This window comes from Euprymna scolopes, chromosome 27 (assembly GCF_053919585.1).
Source record: "Euprymna scolopes isolate OS-2025 chromosome 27, ASM5391958v1, whole genome shotgun sequence".
Taxonomy (NCBI): Eukaryota; Metazoa; Mollusca; class Cephalopoda; order Sepiida; family Sepiolidae; genus Euprymna; species Euprymna scolopes.
In genome coordinates, this window is record NC_136508.1 from 85,702,895 (window position 1) to 85,719,728 (window position 16,834).

At 34.2% G+C, this 16,834-nt stretch overlaps 1 protein-coding gene across 2 annotated transcripts in view; it reads left to right on the forward strand.

The window, feature by feature from the left end:
• The first annotated feature begins 3,187 nt into the window (after positions 1 to 3,187).
• Positions 3,188 to 16,834, forward strand: part of LOC145248962 (mitochondrial import receptor subunit TOM70-like) — a 172,932-nt gene continuing 159,285 nt past the window's right edge. The window contains exon 1 of one of the 2 annotated variants that reach the window (XM_080110770.1): positions 3,188 to 3,484. In XM_080110770.1, the coding sequence (XP_079966896.1) occupies positions 3,284 to 3,484 (201 nt within the window). In that variant the 5' untranslated portion in view covers positions 3,188 to 3,283. The remainder of the gene's footprint in view (positions 3,485 to 16,834) is intronic. The other variant, XM_080110769.1, reaches the window with a different exon arrangement.

The following is a 16,834-nucleotide window of genomic DNA, read 5'->3' on the forward strand; positions in this document are numbered from 1 at the left end:
GTCTTCGTTATATATCGATGATATACTCATTTTCAGCAATGACGAACAATCCCATAAAAAGATATTGACAGAGTTTTCCAAATCCTTCAAGAAAACAATCTCAAAATATCACTCTCCAAATCGATTTTCAACATATTCTACTTTCGACTGTGAACTTTTAGCAGCTTATTTGGCTGTATTACATTTTCGCCACCTCATTGAAAGTCGCGAAGTACTACTTCTAACAGACCACAAGCCAATATGCGGCACATTTCACAGTTTAAAACCAGCAAAATCGGATAGGCAACAAAGGCAACTAGCAATAATCACAGAATTAATCTCAGATATTGCCCATGTGAAGGGTGATCAAAATGTTGCAGCAGATTGTCTATCATGCCCAACGCTTGCTGTACAGATCGACATGTACGACCTCCCAGCACTTGCAGACGCCCAAACAGCAGATACTGAAATACAGTCATTGCCAGAATTAAAAAAATATACAATATCAGGAAAAGATCAATTCGTGTTGTGTGATATATCAACGTCATACCCTAGACCTTTTGTACCATTCACACTACGGAAATCCATCTTCGATAGTTTGCATTCAGTGTCCCACCCAGGTATAAAATCGTCTATAAAAATGATTAAGGCTAGGTTTTACTGGCCTAACATGGATAAAACCATCAAAGAATTATGTGCATCATACACAGCTTGCCAACAGGCGAAAATATATAGACACACAAAATCGCCAATACAAACGTTGGAAATACCATCGTCAAGATTCCACACTGTACACATTGACATAATTGGACCTCTACCACCAGCAAAATGTTCAAACAATCCTTACATCAATCCATGTCGATATATTTTAACATGCATAGATCGAATCAGTCGATGGATAGAAGCGCAATCCATAGCAGATATTACAACACAAACTGTTGCAGAAGCTTTTGTAAATACGTGGATTACTCGCTTTGGTGTCCCACTTCATGTCATAACAGAGGCACACAATTTGAAAGTGAATTATTCATGGAATTATCAAAAATTATCGGATTCTATAGGCTAAGAACAACATCCTATAACCCACAATGCAACGGACTTATAGAAAGAGCTCACAGAACTATCAAAGCAGCTATAATGGCCCGAAAAGAATCTTGGATTTCAGCCCTACCAATTGTTCTTTTGGGAATTCGAAGTATGCCCAACTGCTCTAATTTTTCCCCTTTCTATGCAGTCACAGGTGTAAAAATGTTATTGCCACACCTAATGATAGATTCGGAAAATCCAGAAACACTCACACAAAATTTTACTAAAGAACTACATAAAACCATGGCAAAATTTGACTTGACTGACTTTTCAAACAGAGAAAAATCAACACAAAAATCTTACATACCAAATCAACTGCAAACCTGTAAAAAAGTTTGGATAAGGATTGACGGCATTCGAAAACCGCTAGAAGCCCCCTATTCAGATCCTTACACTGTACTCAAATGAACACCTAAATATTTCCTTATAGAAACTAACCCAAACACGCATACACAAGTTTCAATAGATCGTTTAAAACCTTACATTGAAAACAAGCAAAAATGTACACAAAATACAACTACCAACAAAAATAAAGAGCCCGATATTTTACCGCCTGAAAAAGTACAAGAACATAAAAAAAACAACAAACTCTGGTAGGAGAGTCAAATGGAAAAAAGATAATGAATATTTTTATTATTAAAAAAAACCAAAAACCAAAACACTCCGTTATCTGGTAGGAGAGTATTGTAGGAGTGAACTTAAGTGACCTCAGCCCACATACTACTACCATGAAGAAAAGACATTGTTTCTTTAATCCTCTCTTTCTCTAAAAGAGCTCAACTAACCAAGATACCCAAAAATCTATTCCCTTTTCTCTTCTGCTGTTGCTGCTCGCTCACCCCCCCTCTCTCTCTCTCTCTCGGACTGATGATTGACCTAAAAAAGATTGGACAGTCAGTCTCCAGGCTTCTACGTTGTCAAACGTGTCCTGCGAAGAGCAGACACAGAATCCTAAAAGTATGTAAAAACTAAGAAAATATAATATTCCTCTCAAGCTAATATTTGTATCCACTTTGTCAGTTATAACAACCAATAAACAAATATTACAAGAAAACGTGGTCAACAATCAGATTTTAATTAATTTTGCTTTCTTTCTATTATATTAAAGCAGTTGCAAAAGTTCGAGCATAAGGAGATAGAAAGGGAGAGAGAGTGTTGGGGAGTTGCATAAATCCCCTGAAACAAATAAATACAAAGAAATAGACTACCAAATAATGTAAAATAAAATTTTGCTTATTTTCATTAAAAGAAAAGAAATTACTTTTGCGCACACAAAAAAGTAATTTCTTGTGTGCGCAAAAGTGGCAGTCTGTATGAAAGAAGGAAGTGGGGAAGAAAGTGAAGACTTGAGAGCATGAGAGACAGAGTCTGACTATGTGTTGTGGCAAAGTGAGAGAAAGAGAGAGTCAAGCAATGTCATTAAAGAATATTTCTTTAGAGGCTCCCAGAGGCTTACAAAAAATAAGTTTTTTAAATCAAGCTCTGATTGGTCAAAAATTCATATTTTTGACGAAAAAATGTGGTTTCAACTACGTCGGCCATTTCTCAAGCATCCTGCTTTTTGACTCAAGAGGTTTGGTGTGGATGAATGTTGTAATTCCTGCAAATGAATTTATAAATTTTAATGTGTGTGTGTCTTAGAAAAATAAAATAAGAAACAGCACAAGAGAGGGGGGGGTAGTTAAAGAAAAATGTGTGTTCAAAAATAATGTGACTGAGGGAGTTTTATTTATTTTATTTCTAACGCTTTTATTTACTTATGCCCTCGAACTAATTTAAATTTAGCCTCTATCCAACCCTAAAAATAATAATAATAAAAAATAATTAGCGTCTAGAACATTAAAATATGTTAATTATACTAGTAATATGATAATTATACTAGTAATATGTTAATTAGTTGTACTAAAGTAGGATGGCCTCCTAGAGTAAATGTGGTAGTGTGGTGATTGAGATGATGTCAATTAGATTAAACATTTTTTTTATCACTTTTGACGAAAGAGGACTAACGACTCCCCCAACTCCCCATACTTTTGACGAACTTGTGTCTAATTTATCACATTGTAAAATAAATAATACAAATTAAAATTACTTTAGGGGATTTTTTTCCTCCACTACTTAAATTGAGGAGACGGGGAGGGCATTTTCATTGGCACGAGAATCTCGTGTAGGTTCATTGGGTTAAACGAGATTACGAGTCGTGCACGTGTCTCTAGTGAACATGACGATGGACAAGTTAACCCTCCAAGTCCAGCGACTTCGTGAAATGGTCAAGGGACAGTTAGGAGGATTTTCTAGATGGCAGTTGGCATTACTGTTCGGTACTCCGGTCACCATTGGGGTTGTTGGATTCATTTATTACAAGAGCCGGAAACACAGGAAGGACAATACAGCAGCAAGTGCACGAGAGAAGATTCCCGAGGTCCGAGTATTTCCTTGTTCCTTTTAAATTTTATTTCGGTCTCCTCTGCATTACAATTGTTTTAAAGGTCTCGTTTATTAAGATCTTGCTAATTTGTGATTTAGAGTATTTCCCATTTTAAATCATACATAAACAAACAAAACAATGTACAGTCACCTAAGATGTAAAAATATGGATGGCTATTTTTGATATAATTTTGATAAATTGGTCCTAATTACATTTATGTAAAAACTCAAATTTTGTTTGAATTGCATTTGAATTTAAAATCTTATTAAGGGTGAAATTATATGTTGAAGTTTTGCTATGTTTTAAATTGCCAAAGCAATAACTCTTAAGTTAAATGAAAAATATTATTTCCCTTTTGAGCATCCATAGTTATTCTTATTTATAGAAACAGTGAAACGTTTGAGAATTTAAAGAAAGTTAATTTTGATAAAATAGAGTCGTAGTTCTTAAATTTAAGTAAATTATAATAATGAAAAAGCAACAAACATATAAGACTGAGACTGTAGTATCAAAGCAATTAAAATATATTTATTTAATAACAAGACTTTTCTTTCCTAACACATCGTAAATTATGACAATTTCATTCATTCATTAAACATAAACAAAACGTATATATATATATCACAATTATAAAATGACGTTTTACAATTGTGATTTTTCGGCGCCGATTTTTCTTTTACCAAAATATTTTTCATTATTATATAAGTTATTATTATATGGATAAAATAATGTGACCATTTCTCGTATTTTTGTAGGTGTGTATGTTCCTACTTCCTCACTATTATGACTTACATATTTTTTTTTAATACGTCTGCAGTTTACAGACCGTACTGAAATAACATTATTAATGTATCTATTTACAATGCCTCCCCACGGGACAGAGTTAGACACCAGGGTCGTGTTTTAGCGTGGAGAAAAGGTACAAAAACAAATTGTCTCAGTCGTGAAGGATTTCTCCTCTACTGAAAGAAAACAAGAAATGGAAGTGCCGCATCTGAAGAACAGATACTACACTTTGATCTTATTAATGTAGACATTATTTTATTATCACTTTTAATATAATTATTCTGTAATTTACCTAACAATTTAAAAAACAAAAATACCGTAAAATTTAACTTTAAAATCCTACCTAAAAAAAAATTCCATGGTTCGTAAAGTACAGAAGTTCTATTATATATTTATTAAAATAAAAATGTATGATTAATTTTTACGACATGTCCCAACGTATTATAAACATCCCCCAACCTCGAAAGCCGTTCTTAACATGGGGAGGTGTTTATTCCGAAAGCCGTTCTAAACATGAGGTGGTTTGGGGTGTTTATAATACGCTGGGATACGTCGTAAAAATTAACCAAATGGGTTAGTATAAAATTAAACGAAAACTGGTGCTTCTTCAGAATAAGAACGATAGGAACTGCCAAAATTCACCACAGACTACTTACCCCCACCCTATATGTAACACGATGTAACTTTATTATAAATTAATATTATCAGTATAACTTTTGTACCATTTAAAAGAAGGGCAAAATAAACCAGTAATAATTAAAAAAAATTTTTTTCATCGAACGAAAATAATGAAATAGCGAGACGAAAATCGTGTTTACATAATTAGCGGTTTAAAATAACGTTCCCATGTAGTAGACATTCTGAACGTGAAAACATACCCGTATTTAATAAATGTAGCAAAAATCAACTAATGGTCAGATTTTCGTGAAATTTTCGATACTTATCCATTTTAGAATGAAATTACATATTGTAAGAAATTTCTTTCAATTATACCAGTCATCATAGGAGCAACTGGGCTTATGAAAAAAAACTTTAAAAAGTACATAGCAAGCATACCCGGTGAACCAAGTGCAAGTGAAATACAAACGATTGCACTGAAAGGGACGGCTAGAATCCTGAAAAGATCTCTTGGTTGGACTCACTAAAATAGGGGTAAATGTCAGACATCTGGTTGGATGTCCCATCCCCTAGAAGAAAAAGTTTAAGAAAAGTGAAAAGCCTTTTTCATGTGAAGTTAACTCAAATTTTATTCAAGATGTATCAGTAAATGACAGTTCTGTTCACGGTAAGTCCCTTGCAAAAACAGTGACTGAATTTGCTATCCATTGCAATGGGACTGTTAGTAAAGAGTCCTCTGTGGGAATGTTTTTTTTTTTTTTTTTTTTTACACACAGTGATCACCACTTATCAAGGCTCAGAAGCCACTTAGGGATAAGGGTTATTGCAAGTACATTACGTTAGTGTGGCACATTTAAATTGAACCAATCAAAGACCGTCTAACAAATCATATTAAGCGGGCAAACAAAATGGCGTTGGTTATGGAATTTCTCACACGCTGCCAAGGAGGAGAGAAAAAAGTAATGGATAATCATTACTTTTTCACAATACAAGTTAATTATAACTTTAATTCAATAAATTTTTCAATATTAATATGTGTGCCATAGTCTGTTGTCAATCTTCAGTATAAACTTCCAACTTTTCATGCATCTAGACCTTAGCTAATTTCCATTATATGGACCGACCTGAGCATCCTCATCCTTACAATTAGAACAAAACCACTCCCCTAAGGTATCTTGATGATCAACTCCTACACAGCTAAAATGGTACCAGCTGTCACAAGGATCGCAGCATACCATTGGTGATGTTCCATCATTTGAAACAGAACAGGTTGGACAGAAAAAGGGACCTCCTTCTATGAACTCAGTTGATGCAATATTATCATTACCCTTAATTTCCAAGGGTACAAGGTTTTTTAAGGAATGCACCTGTTCGCACCCATCCTTAAGAACAACCGCGGAACGAACATTATTGTCGTTTCCAGTAATTAATTTGATTATTTTACCAAGACTCCAGAATTGTCTGGTTTTGTTGAGTCTTAATAAGTACTATCTCTCCAACAGATAACTTGGGGGCACAATTGCTCCCGATTTTGGCATCAACTCCTCTTAATGACAAGAGGTAATCATTATGCCAGATACGATTGAATTTTTCAACAAATTTATTCCTCATTTCGAGGGAATGTAATAAGGCAGTCCTATTTGGGGGGGGGGGTCAGAACATAATTCAGCATCACAATTACTAACAAGCAAACGAGGTTGATATCCCGTTTGAAGAAAATGATTCGGAGTTAAAATACTAAAGTCTTTGTTGGCAGAAACAATATAAGTGAGGGGGTCTGTCATTTATTGCCTTTTGCATATCGGAAAGTGCAGTCAGAAATTCAAAATAATCCAACTTTCTTCTGTCCAACCATTTCCTCAAACATTGTTTGACAGTTTTAATTAGTCTCTCCTAGGCTCCCCCCTGCTAGGCAGTGTAAAGGGGAATTGTTCGATGGACAATGTGTATGGATTTAAATTGTTCCTTCAACTCATCCGATTTGAGCACGTTCGATAGCAATATTCCAGATGCAACAAAAGATTTTATGTTATTGGAATATACATGCGTAGGGATAAGTTGGTAAACCTTACAAAAGCCAGCATAAACAAGCGGGTGCTCATATCTGGCAATAATTCTAAGTGAATTGCATGTAAGCTCATGCATGTAATGAGTATTATGTACATTTTAACTTCTACCCTCCAACCTTAATAGAAAATTGACTGGTGAAATCCACACCGATTTGTTTGAATGGGCGAACAAAGTTCACCCTATGAGCAGGTAATATCGACCCTGCAGGTGCCTTACAAGGCAGAGCATTTATTTTTTTACATACGGTGCAAGTACGCACAAAGGCTTTTACAGCTTGTCTCCCCTGAGGGATCCAAACTCCAGACAGCCTTAACTTACTGAGGGTTGAATTAACCCCCATGTGGCAACAGTTAAGATGAGCTTCCTTAATTGCCAGTTTTTATAAATACTGATATTTTCCCAACAAAAGGGGAAACTTGACCTCAAAGGTCAGAATATCAGAATTCTGTATCCTACCTCTGGTTTTAATTAACCCATCTTTATCAAAGAATAACCCTAAGTCAGTAACCCTAGGGGGAGGCACTTTCCCGGATGGTTCTTTCAAGTAACCTAATTCCAGAGGGAAAGCCTCTATTTGCATATTAGCAAATAGCAATAATTTGGCCCTATTAAAATTGTCAGCACTACGGTGATGCAAAAATCATAAAATTTCAACACTTTTTCCAAGACACTGATTGCCTTAGATAAGCTGGAATACCTTGTAATATTCGAGAAGGTATTTTCAGAAAGACGTGTCTCCTGAGAGTACAAACATGATACAATTTTTTTATTAGTTTCGTTTAGACAAGGTAAGGGTGAGATTGGCCAATCAATGCCATCTCTATTTAGCCATTCCGGGCCATACATCCAGAAATTTAATAACTGGGAAAATTTAGAAGTATTGATACCTCTAGTTAGAAGATCTGCGGATTTTCCGACAAAGAAACATATTTTAATTTTGGTAGAAACCCCAAATTTAATATTAATATCTTCTGAAAAGTTTTTGATCTCTGCGATCCTGTTTTTGATGAATATATTTTTCTTGGATCCTTTACCGTTGAGGATCCACGAGAGGGCAACTTGGGAATCAGATATCAGGAAAAAAATTATGAATATTAATGGGGCCTCAGAGCACCCATAACCTGAGGGGCTACCTTAAGAGCCAAATACTTGGCCAATAGTTCCAATGTGGGAAGTGACTTCCCCTTAATTGGGGCTACTCTGGCCTTTGCAAACAACAGAGAACAATTCGCTCCCTGTTTCGCATACAAGGTGAATCCGTACGTGTTTTTCGACGTGTCACAGAAACAGATGAATTTGATAGACTGATTTTCTGACAATACACGCCTAGGAAATTCAAACTTCCCCAAGTCGTTTAAGTCCTTGGCATGGGTTTGCTACAGCTTAATGAGTTCTTTGGGTATTCGCTCATCCCACGATAACTTGCTTTTCCAGATCGAACTGACAATGATCTTCCCCTGTATCGTGACAGGGAGTAGCATAGACAAAGGGTCATACACTCCTGATATTTGTGAAAGAATTCCACGTTTGGTATTGACCTCGGGGTCACTGAAGTGGGAGAAAGTTTGAACGTGTCCCGAACAGGATAATATAAGTAACCCAATACCTTCTCAAAGGCTGGGAAGCGAGAAGAAATAGTTTCATCCTCCAACATTTTTTCTTGTATCTCAGAACAGTTGGAATTGCAGGATCGTAAATCGAAGCCTGCCTCTGCCAGTCTGCTACGAACATTATTATAAATAGCAAGTAGGGACTCTCTGTCACAACTGGTGGTGACAAGATTATCCACATAAAAATTGTTGGAAATAACATGCAATGCTGCATCCTTTGTGTATTTTTCTGCATGGAATTTCAAAATGAAGTTCAGAATGAAGGGGCTAGCATTGAACCCAAATATAATTGTTTTGTACCTGTAAGTACATAATTTGTCACCTTTTTTAAGGAAAAAACAAAATCTGTTTTTATCCTCTTCCGACTTAAGGTGAATTTGTAAAAAGGCCTTTCTTATATCACCAAGAAGCACATATTTATTTTTCCTGAATCCCAGCAATAGATCCAATAAATTAGCAGATAAGTTCACGCCCATGTAGTCAGTGTCATTAATTGACATCCCCTCTCGACGCTTCAGAGAGCCGTTGAATACGGGACAAATTTTTGTCGTCACTCCAGTTCTCTCCTTAATAACAGGTCTATGTGGAACCCAAATATAATCTTCATAATTCCCAGGCAGGACGAAAAACTGCTCCACTATTCCACATTCCTCATAATCCTCAAACACTTGGAGGAACTCATTATACATTCCCTTTCTTTCTAAGGACTCTGCCACTCTGTCCATTACCTTCAAGGAAGTCACAAAGTTACTGTTTACCAGTGTGATCCTGTCATGATACCATGGTAAGTCTACGTGATATTTTTCCCCCTCCCATACAATAAAGTTTTTGAACTCTTCTATTTTTTCTTGTCCACAGCCGATAACTTAGCATCTTCTTCAATACCTAATGAATCGAGACTGAGCAGTCTCTCAACCCCATGCTCAACCGCGAACTCGGAAAAGAAAGGTTTTAAACCGTCCTCATAAGAGAATGTCGGATTTAGCACCAAATCGATCAAATAACTGTTGGATTGAGGAAGTGATTTTACTTTGATTAAAGGGAGGCGATTCTACCTCATTCAAATCTTTTTTTTTAAAAATGTCGGCTCTCGCCAAACGGAATTATGAATTTTCCATGTCGCCATGCATTTCCATTAAAACGTTCAACTAGCTTGAGATCATTTAACTTGCTCAGAACATTCAATCCAATAATCCCCATAAGGTGGGTTGCATTCAAATTCTTATATCCAGGATATAGCCGAAAACCTTCCTGAAATAAGTTATGGACAACTTTATTGAAGTTATCTACTTTGAATTTTAAATTTAATTTTTGGGCAAATAAAGCCGCAAATTTAAAGGGATTTTGATTCCCTAATTTGATTGTAGCAGTCCTTTAATCTTAAGAAGTCACTCCCGATAAGCGTGTTCACCCCCATATTAACCTTCTTGTGGTTTATGGGTTTTTCAGAACACAATTTACTGATAATTTCCTGGGCGAAAAACAAATGTTGTGACCCAGTATCTATTAAACAGAAGAAATATACCGGTCATCCGTGTGCTTTCATAGATACTCTGATGACGGGAAAAATACTATTCAGTGATTCAGAATATATTGTTTGGCCCATAAAGGATTTATTTCCTTTGGGACACATGACGGTAAAATGGGTCCTCAACCCACATATTGCACACGGGTAAGGAAAACCCTTACTACCATGACAAGATGCCTCTGCGTGCTCACCCAAACAGTAAGTACATAAATTTAACTGTTTAGCCCTTCGACACTTTGCTTCGAAGGTGCAAAACTTACTACAGTTCTTGATTGAATGATCTGTAGCTTGGCACAGTTTACAAGATAAAGTTGCCCCTCCTTCACGTAGGGAAGAAAACGCCATCTTGGCTTTCATCTTGGGTGATAAAGGCACCATTTTTAGCGCGCAAATTTTCCGCCGAACATCAAGCCGGGCAGCTAATAGGTATTCCATTACTTCAAATACATGCGACATAATATTATTTAGTGAAGGGTATCTTTCTCCACTTCTATTCTTGAACTCTCTTCTAATGGCATTAGGACACTTAGCAAATATTATGTGAGCTAACACTGCTCCTGAGGTGCTACTCTCAGTAAAAAAATCAGTGCCATCGGACTTGTCGAGCTCAGTCAAATTTCTCTTAACTTTTTCGAGAAACAACTTCAAAATTTTAAAATCCGTTATAACAGACAGAGCAGGAATAATTTCCTCAAATATCTGATTTTTAATCAAATCAGGGTTCAAATATTTTTCCCTTAACAATTTTAGGGCTATATCATAATTATCTGCGGTTATATCTAGACTGGAGATTACGTCAAACGCATCACCCTCTAGTTTTGATTACGTCAAACGCATCACCCTCTAGTTTTGATTTCAACACTAGTAATTTGTCTGTTTTATTTAAACTTTCCGTGCAAAATTCGAATTTGTTCAGAAATGTTCTGAACGAAAATTTATCATCTGTGGACATGCCGACAAATTTCGAGCAATCCAATTCCGTCTTGACTGGCATAGCCCTCGAAGCATACATAACTTGAGGCGTGAAAGCAATTTTTCTTCTATTTCTGAAGAAAATCTTTCTGAAGTTTCTCTTCGGGGGTTTTGGTCAATTAATACATCGAGGTCACTCAACCATCCTCTAATTACCACTTCTCGGAATTTGAAAAAGTCTAGAGAAAGGTCGTTACTTTCCAACCACTTTACTGCACTATTAGTGCGAAACCTTCTGGCCTCACACTTAGACATTAGCTCCTTTTGGACCATCTTTTATGTCTCAAGCAAAATTAATAAAATAACAGATGTAATTATCTGCAAAATTAATGTGGTGAAAGTGCCAATATTATTCCGAACAGAATTATGTATAAAACGGGGAGGGGGGGGGACAATGCCCTTTACTCCCGTTAAATTTATTATCAAAATAACAGATAATATTCTAAAGCCACTGGCAAGATCGCCAATATTCCAAACGGAATTATTTAATCATAAATAACATGCTGACGAGCATGGCCGCCAGTGATTAAAAAGCCCACTTTGGGCTAAGCTCTACAAATAGTTGGGTTATATAATTATAACCAAATTCGAAATTCTCGATCCACTAAATGATGCCTAACATATAGGGGGGGGGGATAATCCCTTACCTTCCCTTAAGGTTTTTTTTCATAAATTTCCAATTCACATTCATTTGAAAAATGACAACAATGTACACACCATTAATACATTAAAACATGGCATCAAAAATACAAATCAAATATTAGCAATCTCAATTTCAAATTAATTAATTTAATCAGTCAATATAACACAACATTTAAATTGCAAAAGAATCATTAACGGCTAAATACTGTGAGTTATTTTTTTGATGTCTACAGAATTTGAACCAAAGTTTTATTTTTTGTTTTTTTTTATAAGACGTATACAATCCTCGTGGGATCTTAAATTCGGAAAAAAAATGCAATTAAGATATGCTAGCAATCTACGACCAAATATAAGGTCGAATTAAATTATCAAACGTTACTTAAAACGTGAGAAGAATTTCAAAATTTTTTACTTATTCAATTTTTAAGTTACTGCAACAAATTTCACTGTCTTATAGATTTTGAGACATAAGTTACTTCAACAAAATAATTACATTTGATTTAACGAAACGGAAAAATATTTCTCATTAATGTCTTCCAATTAAGAGGAAAAAAAAATTTCTGCTTGTCTTAAATCAAGAATTTATAAATAAATTTATTTATTTATTTTACTAGCGCTTAAAATGATTCTAGATATTTGCAATAAAAACGAGAATCTAACCTAGCTTGTTTTTGCAAAAAAAAAAAAAAACGAGAATTTAACCTAGCTTGTTTTTGCAAAAAAAATGGGATGTAAGAAATTTCTTCCCTACACACCCAATTTCCTCCCTGCAAATAGCAAATGAAACTCTACAAACAAAGCCATACCTGTAACTCAAATTTTATTCAAGATGTATCAGAAATGAAAGTTCTTTGGTCACGGTAAATCCCTTGCAAAAACAGTTGCTTAATTTGATATCCATTACAATGGAGCCGATAGTTATGATTCCTCTGTGGGAATGTTAGTTCAGGTTTCATTTTAGAAGGATCCATGTTGTACATGGTTGAACACGACGTGAATGTTGTCGTCCAATATGGAATATTTTAAGACCTTGTGGTATCTGGAAGAAATAGGAACAATTTCCTATAATCAAATATATCAAGCTGAACACTGTAGAATATCCTCATTGGGTAAAATAATTTCAGCAATTATGTTGTCTCTGTTTTTAGAGAAATGTCCTTCGTCTACCCACTGCATGGTGTCCAATGAAGGTAAAATCCTGGCACTCTATAACGGAGCACCGCTGTGTGAGTCCTTTACTGTTCCGTGTTCATTTGTCAGACTGAAAAATAATGCACATGTAATACAAAATGGCACCAAAGTGGCGCATTCAAATTGATCCAATCAAAGACCGTCTAGCAAATCATGTTAAGCGGGCTAACAAAATGGCATTGGTTATGGATTTTCTCACAATATAAAATGCAGTTTTCGTAAAATATACGAGGGGAAATATTTTTTTTTTTTTTTGTTTTTTAGTGCGTGTTAAATTCAAACAAAATATATTTAAATCTATCGAAATTTCTATTTATTATGAAACATAAGTCAAATAAGTAAAAAATATTTATTTTTTAAAAGTACACATTGAATAAAAATTTACCTTGAAGTTGCAATTAAAAAATTGATATAAACTTAATATTGTTTTTTTTTTTAATAGCGTTTTTTCGAATTAATATATACTATAATCAGTTGAATTGCCAAGAAAAAGAAATTTCGTAAACATTAATTAATTTTTAAAAGATTAAAACGATTGAAATTCCATTATTTCAAAATGTTCCGTTACAACATAGATTTTTAATCAATTGTGTTTAAATTTTTTTTAAATATTAAGTTTTAATATAAACATGACTCTTGTCAGCTATTTTATCACCAGATTAAAACCAATTTGAAAATATTATTGCAAAAATATTAAGCATTTTGTAGCCCCCCCTCCCTCATATTTTGTTTGTCTCTTTTTACCGAAAAAATATAGAACCCCGTAGGTAACCAAATGAACATTCAGTAAAACCATATTTCATATTTAATATACTGTGTGTCACTAAGAAGGTTATTTTTGCTGAGATGGTTGATTACTTCTCTATTTAACACATTCAGTAAAACCGTATTTCATATTTAATATACAAATGTTTATAATATTATTAATCATTAAACTGTGTAAATCTTAAAACCTAACAAAATTATAACAAAGATTAATTTAAAATTGCAGTGTAAGACAATGCATTGTTACATTTCATGGTGCTTATTTAAAATTGCAGTGTAAGACAATGCATTGTTACATTTCATGGTGCTTATTTGAAATTGCAGTGTAAGACAATGCATTGTTACATTTCATGGTGCTTATTTAAAATTGCAGTGTAAGACAATGCGTTGTTACATTTCATGGTGCTTATTTGAAATTGCAGTGTAAGACAATGCATTGTTACATTTCATGGTGCTTATTTAAAATTGCAGTGTAAGACAATGCATTGTTACATTTCATGATGCTTATTTAAAATTGCAGTGTAAGACAATGCATTGTTACATTTCATGATGCTTATTTAAAATTGCAGTGTAAGACAATGCATTGTTACATTTCATGATGCTTATTTGAAATTGCAGTGTAAGACAATGCATTGTTACATTTCATGATGCTTATTTGAAATTGCAGTGTAAGACAATGCATTGTTACATTTCATGATGCTTATTTGAAATTGCAGTGTAAGACAATGCATTGTTACATTTCATGATGCTTATTTGAAATTGCAGTGTAAGACAATGCATTGTTACATTTCATGGTGCTTATTTGAAATTGCAGTGTAAGACAATGCATTGTTACATTTCATGGTGCTTATTTGAAATTGCAGTGTAAGACAATGCATTGTTACATTTCATGGTGCTTATTTGAAATTGCAGTGTAAGACAATGCATTGTTACATTTCATGGTGCTTATTTAAAATTGCAGTGTAAGACAATGCATTGTTACATTTCATGATGCTTATTTGAAATTGCAGTGTAAGACAATGCATTGTTACATTTCATGATGCTTATTTGAAATTGCAGTGTAAGACAATGCATTGTTACATTTCATGGTGCTTATTTGAAATTGCAGTGTAAGACAATGCATTGTTACATTTCATGATGCTTATTTGAAATTGCAGTGTAAGACAATGCATTGTTACATTTCATGGTGCTTATTTGAAATTGCAGTGTAAGACAATGCATTGTTACATTTCATGATGCTTATTTGAAATTGCAGTGTAAGACAATGCATTGTTACATTTCATGGTGCTTATTTAAAATTGCAGTGTAAGACAATGCATTGTTACATTTCATGATGCTTATTTGAAATTGCAGTGTAAGACAATGCATTGTTACATTTCATGGTGCTTATTTGAAATTGCAGTGTAAGACAATGCATTGTTACATTTCATGATGCTTATTTGAAATTGCAGTGTAAGACAATGCATTGTTACATTTCATGGTGCTTATTTGAAATTGCAGTGTAAGACAATGCATTGTTACATTTCATGATGCTTATTTGAAATTGCAGTGTAAGACAATGCATTGTTACATTTCATGATGCTTATTTAAAATTGCAGTGTAAGACAATGCATTGTTACATTTCATGGTGCTTATTTGAAATTGCAGTGTAAGACAATGTATTGTTACATTTCATGATGCTTATTTAAAATTGCAGTGTAAGACAATGCATTGTTACATTTCATGATGCTTATTTGAAATTGCAGTGTAAGACAATGCATTGTTACATTTCATGGTGCTTATTTGAAATTGCAGTGTAAGACAATGTATTGTTACATTTCATTGTGCTTATTTGAAATTGCAGTGTAAGACAATGCATTGTTACATTTCATGATGCTTATTTGAAATTGCAGTGTAAGACAATGCATTGTTACATTTCATGATGCTTATTTGAAATTGCAGTGTAAGACAATGTATTGTTACATTTCATGATGCTTATTTAAAATTGCAGTGTAAGACAATGCATTGTTACATTTCATGATGCTTATTTGAAATTGCAGTGTAAGACAATGCATTGTTACATTTCATGATGCTTATTTAAAATTGCAGTGTAAGACAATGCATTGTTACATTTCATGATGCTTATTTGAAATTGCAGTGTAAGACAATGCATTGTTACATTTCATGGTGCTTATTTGAAATTGCAGTGTAAGACAATGCATTGTTACATTTCATGATGCTTATTTGAAATTGCAGTGTAAGACAATGCATTGTTACATTTCATGGTGCTTATTTGAAATTGCAGTGTAAGACAATGCATTGTTACATTTCATGGTGCTTATTTGAAATTGCAGTGTAAGACAATGCATTGTTACATTTCATGGTGCTTATTTAAAATTGCAGTGTAAGACAATGCATTGTTACATTTCATGGTGCTTATTTGAAATTGCAGTGTAAGACAATGCATTGTTACATTTCATGATGCTTATTTGAAATTGCAGTGTAAGACAATGTATTGTTACATTTCATGATGCTTATTTGAAATTGCAGTGTAAGACAATGTATTGTTACATTTCATGATGCTTATTTAAAATTGCAGTGTAAGACAATGTATTGTTACATTTCATGGTGCTTATTTGAAATTGCAGTGTAAGACAATGCATTGTTACATTTCATGGTGCTTATTTGAAATTGCAGTGTAAGACAATGCATTGTTACATTTCATGGTGCTTATTTGAAATTGCAGTGTAAGACAATGCATTGTTACATTTCATGATGCTTATTTGAAATTGCAGTGTAAGACAATGCATTGTTACATTTCATGATGCTTATTTGAAATTGCAGTGTAAGACAATGTATTGTTACATTTCATGATGCTTATTTAAAATTGCAGTGTAAGACAATGCATTGTTACATTTCATGGTGCTTATTTGAAATTGCAGTGTAAGACAATGCATTGTGGATGTGTTATCGGCAGCTCCCGTTACTCTCGCTTCTTTTTATTTATCACTCATTCCTCATTTTTTAATGAGTGATTTTTCTGACAAAGGGAGAAGAAAAAGCTGTATTCTAGGTTGGTAGTATTTTGCGTGAACTGCTGCCAGAGATATCGGAAATTTTCTGTTTCTATGTCTATCCTTGTAGCCATGTCACTAGTAAGGGTGTTGGAGGTAAACGTTTTCT